This window comes from Panthera pardus, unplaced genomic scaffold (genome assembly GCF_024362965.1).
Source record: "Panthera pardus isolate Hobbes unplaced genomic scaffold, ASM2436296v1 HiC_scaffold_13, whole genome shotgun sequence".
Lineage (NCBI taxonomy): Eukaryota > Metazoa > Chordata > Mammalia > Carnivora > Felidae > Panthera > Panthera pardus.
This window is the reverse complement of record NW_026526688.1, coordinates 146555871-146568222: the sequence shown is the minus strand read 5'-3', so window position 1 is coordinate 146568222 and position 12352 is coordinate 146555871. Positions and strand designations below refer to the sequence as shown.

The window sequence follows — 12352 nt, the reverse complement described above, 5'->3', positions numbered from 1 at the left end:
ATTTTCATGTATTTATTTTAAAATATTAATTTATTTTGGGGAAAGCACAAGCAGAGGAGGGGCAGAGAGAGGGGGATAGAGGATCTAAAGTGGGCTTTGCGCTGACAGGCTGACAGCAATGAGCCCAATATGCGGCTTGAACTCATGACCTGCGAGATATTGACCTGAGTCAAAGTTGGATGTTCAACCAACTGAGACACCCAGGTGCCCCTGCTGAGTTTTAAATAAAGCATATAACTCAGGAGCAGTCAAATGGAAGAGATACATAGGTCAATGCATGTGGGGAGACGTGCAGAGCATATGGAGGCAGGGTATGGAACTTCCGTGCTCTTTTCCAAGGATACCGCTTTCCCAGCACCTTGATGTAATCACCAACCAGGAAGCTCCACTCTGTCTTCTTTGAATGACTACCAGTACCAGTATCATTATTTGAGACTGTTTGACACACTCAAATAATTTTAAAAATTTACCTCAATTTTATTAACATTTTAAAGTCCATTCCCTCTAGATAAAGGGCAATAATAATTCCCATCTTGAAATAAACTTGAAAAAAAAGACACCCAAGAAATGTTAACTGACTTTTTTCATGTGCTTTTATCATATCATCAAGCAGGTTAAAAGCCTTCATTTGTCATCTATATCCTCTTGCCTCAAGTCCAAATTTCTGCCTCCCAAGATTGTTCATAACCTTTGTTATTTATACTCATTTGTTCATTTACCCATTCTTTTAGTAAACAGATGCTTACCATTTAACAATTTAAGAACTTCTTTTTTTTTAAACGTTTATTTATTTTGAGAGAGAGAGTGCACATGCACAAGTAGGGGAGGAGCAGAGAGAGAGGAGAGAGAGAATCCCAAGTAGGCTCCACGCCAAGTATGGAGCCTGACAGGGGGCTCGATCTCACAAGCCATGAGATCATGAACTGAGCCGCAATCACGAGCTGGACGCTGAACTGACTGAGCCACCCAAGGACCTTTTTAAGATAAGAAACTATGAAATAAGAAACACAAGCTTCTCCTTAAAAAATGAGGTCAGTTTAAATTAAAATAACAATCATGAAGAAAATTACTTGGACACATAAAAGTACTCCAATAGTTCAGAAACTGTATAGTAAATATCATCTGGGATCTGGTATGGAAACTAAATTGACTAACAAGTAAACTAAAGGAAGAATGTATTCACTGACTACTCAAATAAGGCAAAGGTGTCATACGATGTTAAAAGAAACCATGTTCTTTTCTCTACCACCGGGACACATTTCTCCCCAAATCAATGCAAAGAGGTAGATTCTTTTGCTCAGTTTTCTCCTACAGTTTCTGTTATGAACCTATATGACATGAAGAAAGCCTGTGTGTCTGTGTAGGCCTCAAGTTTGGTGAGCCATGATTTTAGGCAACCATGGGAAGTCATAAAGCATGGTTAACATAGGCGGTAATAGCTATTCAAACATTGTTAGGGGGGAAAAACCAACTTTCTTTGCCTTAAATTTCCTTAAGGCAGTTTTGTTATGATACCATTATCCAACTCTTATCTAATTGACCAATTTGAGACAGGGTAATGAGCGTGCTTATTTCACTGTTTGGGATTTAATAGTCTACAATAGGGCGATGGGGGGGTGGGAAGGAGAAGAAAGCATTTAGTCTTCAGTCTGTCATGCTTAAAGTAGTCTGCCAACTCTTATAAAGGAAACCTGAAATTATTCACTTGGAGAAGGATGGGAATTATAAGTTTGTCTAGTTTAGAACAGGAGTTATCAACTCTAGCACTACTGACATTTTAGATTAGATAATTCATAAGTCTTTGTTTTGTAGGGCTGTCCTTGTGTTTTATGTTTAGCAACATCCCTGGCCTCTTCTGCTAGTGGCATTAACAACCACCCCTCCCATTTGTGACAACTAACATCCTCTAAACATTGCCAAATGTCCCTGGGGACAGAGGCTGAGACAAACTGCCCTCTGCTGAGAATCAATGATTTAGAATAAGGAAAATCTTTGTGGCTATACACTTAAGTCATGTGCAATTCAGCTCACATCAATAATAAAACCATTTTCCATCTGTCTCATGACCATGTCTAGCTTTCACCTGGTTATGAACTTGGGAAGAGAAAAGGAGGAGTGTTATTATTGTCTCTGCCAAACCCCTTCCTACATCAATGACTTCAGATGCAATGAACTTCTTCAATTTTAAAAATTATTGTCTCTACTATAGTTCCATTCTCTGATGCACTATTGACTTTAGAACAAATTCTGGGGTTTGAGACAAAGACTCAGTCTATTATCTAACCTTTCTAATGGTCTTAAAAATAAAGCAGCCCTTTTGACTGTTATTAAACCTAAAATGTAGTACTTTGTTTTATTCTTTGACACCCTTCAAATTAGAATTGCTGTCTGACAAATATGCTTTATCGATTTCTACTTTCTTCTCAAAAGATTCTACCTAGAAATCTTTTATGTTTTCGTGGGCCCTTCAGAAAAACAAAATCAAACAAAGCAAAAACGAAACAAAACACACCCCACAACCATAGAAACACAAATCTCTAAAGACCCAGTTTAACTCCCAACTTCTGATGAATTACAGAATTAATGAACATCGTATGGAGCTTTTCAAGTTTATAAACACAGAAAAGAAATCCCAGGCAGAGATGTGAGTTGCCTAAGGCCACAGAGCCAACCGGTAGCAGAACTAGATTGAAAGCCCCTGCCTCCTAAGTCCTAATTTAATACTCTCAACCCTTCACCACTTGGATGACTGTTGTCATAGCTGCCTTCTCCAAAGTCTTAACAGCATTTATAGCATTATAGCACCTATAACTCTTATAGTAGCATGTTTTTACTGCTTAACTTAAAAAAAAAGTTCCTATGTATTTTTCTCTTTGCTTCTTGACTAAATTATTAGGTCTGTGAGGACAAGGACCATATCAAATCTCTGCCGCATGACTCCATGTATAGTTCTGAGTACCAGGAAGGAGCCTAATAAATCTATAATGACTCGCTGCCATCCCTGCTGGTAGGACAAAGCAGCCCAGGGCACGTGAATAGCATCTTCTTAGGGTTTTTAAATTTTAGGTAATTTTGGAAGTAAATTTCATGTGGAAAACTAAAACATGACTGTTTCCTTCTGCATGTGTACACAGCACTAGACGAAGCACAGCGACTTATTTTTACCCATTTAATCCTCTCAGCATGCCTTGTGAGGTAAGTTCCATTATTTTTCTCATTACGTACATGGAGAGACTGAAGCAGGCAGAGAGGCTAAACAGCATGCCCAGAGTTTCATCACTTAGCAAGTCTACAAAAAGTTAATAGGTGAAGACATTCATGTAATTTACAAACAATGATCTTCCCTACACATCTATTGTCAAAGCTAATAATTTGTTTTCTGTGTGATGTTCAGTCTTCATAACAGCAAGTAGGGCCAATGAGCAAATAAAAATAATTTTTATACTGCCTTTCCATCTTACCAGGCACATGGTATATGTATATTTTATAAACTAGCATCTCAATGAACAAAAACATATTTAACATATAGGCTTAAATGTTAGTGGAAATAAAATAATGATTAACAATATTAATAATTATTCTTCTCCATTGTAATAATTTGAAATCGAATCTGAACCATGGAAAGAAGAAGGTAAACAATATAGATAACTAAAGACATTAAATTAAAATCAAAAATTGAAAAAGAGAGAATAGGCTTAGGTAATAAATTTGCTAGATCAGTAAAATAAGTATTTCATAATTCTAGGAGGTAAAGTATATAAAATGGAGTATACTACTATCTCAATTATCTCTTAGAAGTAGGTGGTTTATATACTATTTGTCCTCAATTGCTCTCTGCCAATTTACAAGGAAAAAGAGAATCCCAGTTTTAGGATGTGGACTAAATTTCCTCTGCATTATGATTAAGGCTCATAAAGGAGAAATAAAGGAAAAATTTAAAGAGCTCTTTATTACTGTGGTGCAGCCAAGGGTTGACCATGCTTGTACATATATTACCTTCAGTTTGTATAATGTTGAAAAATATCACTCTTATTCAAAAGCTCTAGCAAGAAGTATCCACCTAGGATACAAACTGATGCTATTTCATCCTTCGTGGCCCAGATCAAGGCGGGTGGACAAAGTCATGAGAGTTTTGATTATCCTCAAAACAAAATGAGAATCACAATTCATGGTATAGTTCCATCTTATTATAACTGTTTAAATTTATGATTTCCCCTTGATAACAATGGAAAACTAGCCAATTACCCAAAAGAAAATTTCGTTTCATGCTTCCTTCATGTTTGCATTCTTGTATGTTAAATCCGGAGATCGAGATCTGAATCTAATGCAGTTATGTCCACATTTGGGATGTGGGGCAGGTCGTGGGAGTCCTCACATAGGCTGCCAAAAGACACGAACAGAACAGAAGTGAATTAAAAGATCAAAAAACCTCAGAGAGGCGTCGCTACTCACAATGTTCATCAGGGTGAGGAGGTAGTTTTGGACGTGCTCTTTGCCATGGAAGCGGACCACGGAGTCGTCCACCCCCAGCAGCACCTCAATGTTGTAATCGTTCTCTCCCGCGTGTCTGCGGCGCCTTGCTGCTTCCTTCAGCTGCTGCTCAATGCTGCTGGAAATAGTATCTACATCGTCAAGGCCTTCCAGATCCGACTCTATTAAGAAACAAAAGGAACTCAGGCATTTCAGCTTCCCCGACGGGACTTCTAACAGCTTTTTACAAAAAAGGAATCGTCTAGGGGGTCACTATACTCCAGTCACTAAGATGCTGCTTTACAGATCGTCCACATGCATACGAGCGGACAGACTGTGCTGATTCAACATGGAATAGCAACACTGAGGGTAAAGTAATATTATTGAACAGGAAGCGCCATGGCCACACTGAATGTTCCAGACGAGAAGAGGGTGTAGTTTAGTCTTCCTCTAGCTGCATCATCAGTGCAGAGCAAAGAAAGTGGGGATACAGACAGAGCAGTTGTCAAGTACTTATTAAATACATGGAGATGATAAACGAAAAAATCATGTGTTGATAAGTTTAGAGTGATTAATTTAAGTCCCTATAATCCTAGGCTCAAGGGATGGAATTTATATCACGTAAATTTAAATTTTTTTTTTTAACATTTATTTATTTTTTGAGAGGCAGAGAGAGACAGAGCATGAGCAGGGCAGGTGCAGAGAGAGGGAGACACAGAATCGGAAGCAGGCTCCAGGCTCTGAGCTGTCAGCACAGAGCCCGATGCGGAGCTTGAACTCAGGAACCATGAGATCATGACCTGGGCCGAAGTCAGTTGCCTAACCAATTGAGCCACCCAGGTGCTCCTGTATCATGTAAATTTAAATTACTCCTTTTACCAGTAGCCTTAACTTAAAAACCAAATTAAAGCATGGCAACACAAGAGCATCTGGTGCTACAACTATTAGTCACAACATATTACTTTATTTCTTATGCGGATGGTTTTCTAGTGAATGATGCTAGGGAGACACTACAGGTCTCCACATTTGTACTGGGCATCATCTAGATAGCAGGTCACTTCAACAGCTATATATGTGACTCTGTGAGACACCAAACTAAGAAGTCAATCAGAAAATACCTACATCCAAAGCAAAATAAAAGAATAAACATTTTTTTATTTAATACAGTTGAAGCTATTTATTTTTTTTATTTTCCAAATAAATCTCTCTCTCTCTCTCATACACACACATGAAAGAGAGACACACACAAATATCCATATACATCTATCTATCTATCTATCTATCTAGAAAGAGAATGAGAGAGGCATTCTCAATTTCTAGTTATCTTGTTTATCTACTTTCAGATTACCATACTTTTGGTGAAGAAAAATGTTTTTGTGAAATGAAAAATAAAATTTATCACTTGGAAGCCAAAACAAAAGATATTTTCCAAAACTGCTGGTACGAAACTGAAAGCAAAATTCGTTTCCATTTCAAATATATATAAGCTGGAAAGGATTTTATTTTACAAATTGCCCTGATGCCTATAACAACCCCATACCTAAAAACAAGTTTGAAAGAACCAGTTCTGACTCATGGGAGTCTTACTTCATGCTTCACTAGGGCCTGTAAGCCATTTGAATCGGTGTCTGACATTAACAAATAGGCATTTTCCTCTCCACCTTTGTGGTTTTAGTAAGGTTGAAGGGGGGAAAAAAAAAGGTGTCTCTTGGCCGGGAAGATTGATGACCAAGCCCTAGCCACACGGGATTAGAAGTAGTAGAAGTACAAATTTTACTCACACCCTTTCCACTATTAAAAAACACACAGAAACACCAGAACTCTCCCTTGCAGGGATGGGCAAGGGACTACTGAGGTTTGAAAGCCATACCGTAATTCACTTTGACCCAAGCCCAAATGCTAGATCATTAGCTGGGAATTTTCTTCTCATCGGGGAATCACAATACATAAATAGGTCTCGCTGCCATCCACATCAAACAGAAAGTTTTCCTCAAAAGTTGTTTTTAAGCACTGTAACCCACATTGAGGGCAAGAGACTACACCTGCAAACAGCTTTACCTAATTCAACCTCAAGCCTTTCACACACTTGAGAAAGCGAAAGGTTGTGATAGCTAGTGTACAAACAGGAAACTCATACACGAGCTCCCAGTTCTAAAAATGGCTCTTTTTGGCAGAACGGCCAGTGACAGTGTCCAATGCAAATATAGTAGCAATGTCATCATATCATTAAGTCTGATGCATGAATGGAGAAGGCTGAATACTTATTTCAGAAAGACAGTTCATTCTGCTCTCATACACCTTTGGTTTGGCCTTTGAATCCCTCCTTAAATAGGTGGTTTTCTGGTAAGAGAAGAGAAACTCTTTTTCCATTGCATGAGGAACCTGGAAAGGAAGAAGGAAGCCTTTTTCTTTTAACCATTGCCTTGATTCGGTCAAGAATACTCCTGTCCCTATTCCCCCCCTGTGCTGTACAGTGTTCTTTCTATGATTCCTAAAGTGAGTACCGTCAAACGTTTCAAAGAAAGACAGGGGAATAATTTCTGGAATTTTTTATCCATATACACCAGCATTAATTACAAACAATTCTGAGGCTGTGAAATATCTTCACTCACAAAGAAATTTTCCCAGCATGTCCACTCTGTAAGGTAACTGTCATGGGCGTTGTAATCAGACATACCTGGCTCCAAATCCTGGCAGTGTCATATCCTAGCAATGTAAATTTAGTTAAGATGCCTAGCCTCTCTAAATCTCACTTTCCTCATCTGTAAAATGGGATAATACCTAATCTGCAGAGTTGCTATGAAGGGACGATTATAATAAAGGCACCGTGTACAGTGCTTAGACATAAGTGCTCAACAAATAGCATTCACTGTTACTACTATCGTGATGATGATTATGATTTCCCATTAAGAGAAGTCTCCTACACCTTTTATAGCTTTCTACATTTTATTTATATATGACAAATCAAATAGATATAGTGTTTTTTTAAATAGAGGTCAGAAAAAAAATTAGAATTAGTGAAGGGAAATCTGAACTGCTAATAACTTTAGAAAGAATAAGGGTAACAATATTTCCCCAAAAGCATAACGTTGGTACAAGGAGAAAAGAATCTAGAATGTTTACTTTCAGGTAAATTAGGATGACCTCCAATAGGACAAACTTGTTTAGTAGATTAAAAAACCTAAAGCAAAACTGGACACAGTCTGCTTATAGATGGTGCTGATTTTCACTCAATGCATATTTATTGAGTACTCACACATAGCAGACCCTGAGAAGCTAAAGAACCAGTTGGCACGTCTGTAGGTGTCAACTCTGGGAACCACAAAGTCGTACTCGATTATATTCAGAATGGAGCTGAGTTTGTATCATGTAGTCACAAACCATTATATAGGCTGGAATCACACAATCTCTAGTTTAAGCAGATCTAGGCAGGGTACAGAACATACCTGTGGGTAATAGCTTACACCTTTAGAAAGCTTCGGAGTTTAAAAGCTGACACATGCTTTGGCAAAATCTAAGATGCCTCTGTGTCTAATTCTACCATTATTTCTGTGCCCCATGAAATACAGGAACAGGAAAAATTAAAGGTGAGTATCATGCTAATCATGTCCACACTCACAACACCCATCAGATCTGTTTACTGCAAAAAGGGGCGAGAAGAATCATAGAGAAGGCAATAGGCAAGTTCAGGAAGGGAAAGCATAGTTACATTTTGCATTGGGAGTAGCAAATTGGATCTGTGGTGGCACTCTGTTGGCATCCTCTTAAGTAAGTGCATCCAAGGTGGCTTGAATGGCTGTAGCTGAGTTGGACAGCAGATAATGATGGATGTGATAACAGAATCAGTGGAAAGGCTGGACATTTTTAAGATAAATAAATAAATAAGGCCCTGCAGTAGGTACAGTGTGCTTCATTCCAGAAAAGGGATGCTCATAGTACCTCTCAAATTTCCCAGAAATAACAAAGTCAGTCCTTCTTAGTACTTAGAGTGAGTGAGTTTCACTTTTTCAAACATTTTTGCAACTTACCTTTCAAGTTATTGATATGAATTAATTAACATTTTGGGAACATTTTGATTTTACCCCTTTCTGTACTCCCTACCTTCCCAATTATTGTATGTGAACTTTCAACAAAGTAATTTTACTACAAAGCCTATGTTACTGAAGGTATATAATATTTGGGGATGCATAGGTGACCAACTAAGGCAAAATAAATATAGTTATTTTTAGTGTTGAAGATAGGATTATTAGTGTTAAATCAGTACTTTGAATTTACCAAACAGATAAAGTAGAATATAGGTTGTTTTGCTGATTATGAACACTTCAGCTTAAGACATTTTCAGGATGGAATATGGCATATCTACATACCTAATCATATTTGCAGGATATCTAAGTGTAGATTGGTGAAGTTACTCCCACCCCAAAAGAAATTCTATAGTCTAAAAAATGTCAGGAGACAAAGGCAAAATTAGAAAAGTACAAGTTCTGATCAAGTTCTGAATCTGATACAATTACATTAGGGGTTAAAAAGTAATCTCAAGCATACGGTGTCAGACTATGATAGAATCATCTCTTCTCTATCCAATCTCTCCTCCCTAAGGAGAAGAATGTTAATTTTATTTGAGGTGGTAATGAACCCAGCTAAAAGTCACTCCTAGTCTCTCTTGGCACAAAGGACCACACGTGACTAAGAATAATTCAGTGAGATATAAGCAGAAGTATTGCTTATACTTCAGTGGCTTAAAATGGCTGGTATGAAAGGCTTCCCCCAAGGCTCCTCAAAGGAATGTGATTCATCTTGGTAGATTAGACCCTTTGGTTCTTTACTCAGTATTCCTTCCTGCTTCCTGCAATGTAGACACGATGTCAGGCGTTCTATGAAGTAGCCCTACACTCAAGGCATGTGCTTAGTATGAAAGGGTAGCTATAAAAAAGAGATCTGACCCCACAACGACTATGGAGCTGGCATCCCAGCCCTGGACTGCCTAGCATCAGCCTTTATTACACACGGGGGAGAGCCCTTCCATCATGCTTAGGCCAAGTTTGAGTTTTCTTTTGTATGTCACTGAATCTAGTCCTAAGAGATAGGACACTGATGATAATTTTATTACGTAAATTCCTCATGCTTCCCTGCTCCATTTGGGAATGCCAGTCAATTTTTATGTGAATAAGTGGATCAGAAACTAAGGTTCACTTTACCAAAATGTCCCAGCTTTCTTTACAGCGCATCTACTTCAGAAAATGAGGAAGAAAATATTTCACAGTAACCATAAACATAGAATGAGTCTGTATGTATAAATTTAACATTCTTCATGAACAGAATATGGTTGTAAAAATGAAGTGACTGGGATGCTACCAGCTGGATTTTCCAATAGTAGGTGGAGATCCTAAGATCAGAGCTAAAAATAGGCATAAAATTCAACAACTGTCATATGTTAACATCAGAAGCAGAGAGGAATTATATTGTGTTGACCTGTTTACAATATCCAGTAGTGATTTTCCCATTGACATCTTTTTTAAAAAGTTATATTTTTATAATTCCTAAAAAGACACATTAACAGCATCTCTGTATATGGGGGCATCATTCCACCAAGATATAAAATATTTCTGTGAAAAGCAGCTGAATCCTTCACCAACTAGGAAATTCCATAATGATAGTTCAAAGAACTAGATTCATGCCAGTTTATGATGTCAATTCTGAAGTTTCATTAAGTAACTGTTGCTTTTTTAAAAAAGGGAGAGAGAGACATTACCATTGAATGAATATTAGTTTCCGTGATTTCTTTTCCCCATAAGTTCTAATTCTAAAGTACATGTTTGCTTTTGTTTTCACTGACTACTTTAAGGGAGAGCATACAGCCTTTTTTTAAAATGGAAAACATCTTACCTTTTAAGTGAAAACAAAAAGATTTTCATGATTTTAGTTTATGGCCATTAGTAAACAAACAAAACAGAAAAGTCACTTCCAATACATAAAAACTTGTGACTTTTAGCATGAATCTCCTGTATGTCAGTTAAAATGTTTCAAGCTGCAAATAAAACTTTAAAGTGTTTTAAGCAATCAGGAAGCATATTTGTTGGCCTTACAAGAGTCCCAGAGGTCAGGGGATTCCTGAGTTAGTTTATTGACAGATCATCAAGTAGGCACTTTCCATCTTCTCATATTCAGTCATTCTTGGTGTATAAACTTTGTCTCCAGATTGGCTTCTTCCATTATTTCAAATTCGCAGCACCAATTCCAGCATCAGAGCCAGGTACAACAAATTGTATCTTCGTGCACATCTTTCTGAGGAGTAGGCAAAAATCTTTCCTAGAAGCCCAGTACATTTAACGATATGCTTCAGTGGCCAGAATTGAGTCACATGCCCATGTAAAAATCATTCACAGATAAGAGGAACAGAACCCCACGTAAGTCTTAGTCCAATCAGAAGTCAACCCCTGTACCCAAGGCTGGCCTTCACTGAAGATCAAGGGAGAAGGCCTTGAAATAAAACAAGAGAGGGAAACAGATGTCATACAGGCAACCCACATTGCCGAATTCTCCCTTTCAGATCCTCCTCTTCCTACATTCCCTAGCAACAATCTTCCAGTGGGCTCTTTTATTCTATCTTTGTTTGTATTAATGCAGGTTGTGTTTCATTTCCCTTATTATTATTACAACCTTTTTGCCTGGAGATCACTTCTGCATTCTCATGAAAGGTACAGCCCTTCACTCCCATGGTAGGGGATGCTCATCATTGTGGATTGCCTAGCCCATTCCAACTGTTTCTTGAATAAATCACTGAGATGTCTGCGTGTGGGCAGAGTTGTCAGACAAAATACAGTATATTCTGTTAAATTCAAATTCCATATAAACAACACTGTTTAAAATATAGGTATGTCCCAAATATCACACGGGATGTAACTAATACTAAAAACTTATTCAATGTTTATCTGAAATTCAAATTTAAATGAGAATCCTGTATTTTTATCTGCTAAATCTGGCAATTCTAGGAGTGGGAGAATCTATCTTTCTCCAAGAGGTCCACATAGTTATACAGATTTATACCCACCCACTCCACCCCTATGTACTCAGTGCTAGCAGTGGGCATTGACGCAGGCATGGACAAGTACTATATTCTGTTTCTTTGACTCTAGTGATTGGTTAATGGATGGGTAAATGGTCTAAATCATACCAATTAAACTACGACCTAGGATTATTTTATTTGTAGTTACTAGGAAAGAGAAATTCCTTCTAGTAAGCTTGAAACTGGAAGAATAAAATATGGAAGCTGCTTGGGACTAGCACAGGGATAGTTGTTGACCTAAATTTAATGCAAGAAGAGGAAAGGGAAGATTACTAATGGAGAGAAGAGTTTAACGTTCCATTGATGACTTTCAGCCACTGAATTCAACCATTCTTGAAACCTTGGTCTTTTCAATTTCATGAGTCAATAAACTATTGCCACCTCATTTTCTCTCTTACTAATTAAAAAAAAAAAATTGTTTTTGCTTACAATTGTTTGATGTTAGTTCCTAACAACTGAAACTAAATGAACCTTGATAAATAAACCCATCTATATGCTTCCTACTAGAGTCATCACTTGTCCTCATTTTCCTTCCCACTCTTCTTTAATAAACTATTCTTAGGCTACATCATCATTTGAAAAGGTTGACATGTTCTGTTTAATCTCCAAAATTAATTATTTTATTCTCTTTATCTCACTTGAAATTAAGGGCTTTGCTACCAGTGATCTGTTTCCTAGTTTGTTTCTTCTGTTGCTTACTCAGCTAAAACTTAACTTTGAAAGACAGGACAGTTTTTTAATTTCCAAATATTATCCCTCTGTACATTGAATAGCATTTTAATTACCATCTCTCTTTTCTTTTCGACTAAATCATAA

General features: G+C 37.5%; 1 protein-coding gene across 2 annotated transcripts in view; it reads right to left on the bottom strand.

Annotated features, from left to right (window-relative positions):
* Positions 1 to 12352, bottom strand: part of ADAMTS3 (ADAM metallopeptidase with thrombospondin type 1 motif 3) — a 261425-nt gene that overhangs the window by 61073 nt on the left and 188000 nt on the right. For both annotated transcript variants that reach the window (XM_019467868.2, XM_019467879.2), the window contains exon 5: positions 4453 to 4652. In XM_019467868.2, the coding sequence (XP_019323413.1) occupies positions 4453 to 4652 (200 nt within the window). The remainder of the gene's footprint in view (positions 1 to 4452; positions 4653 to 12352) is intronic.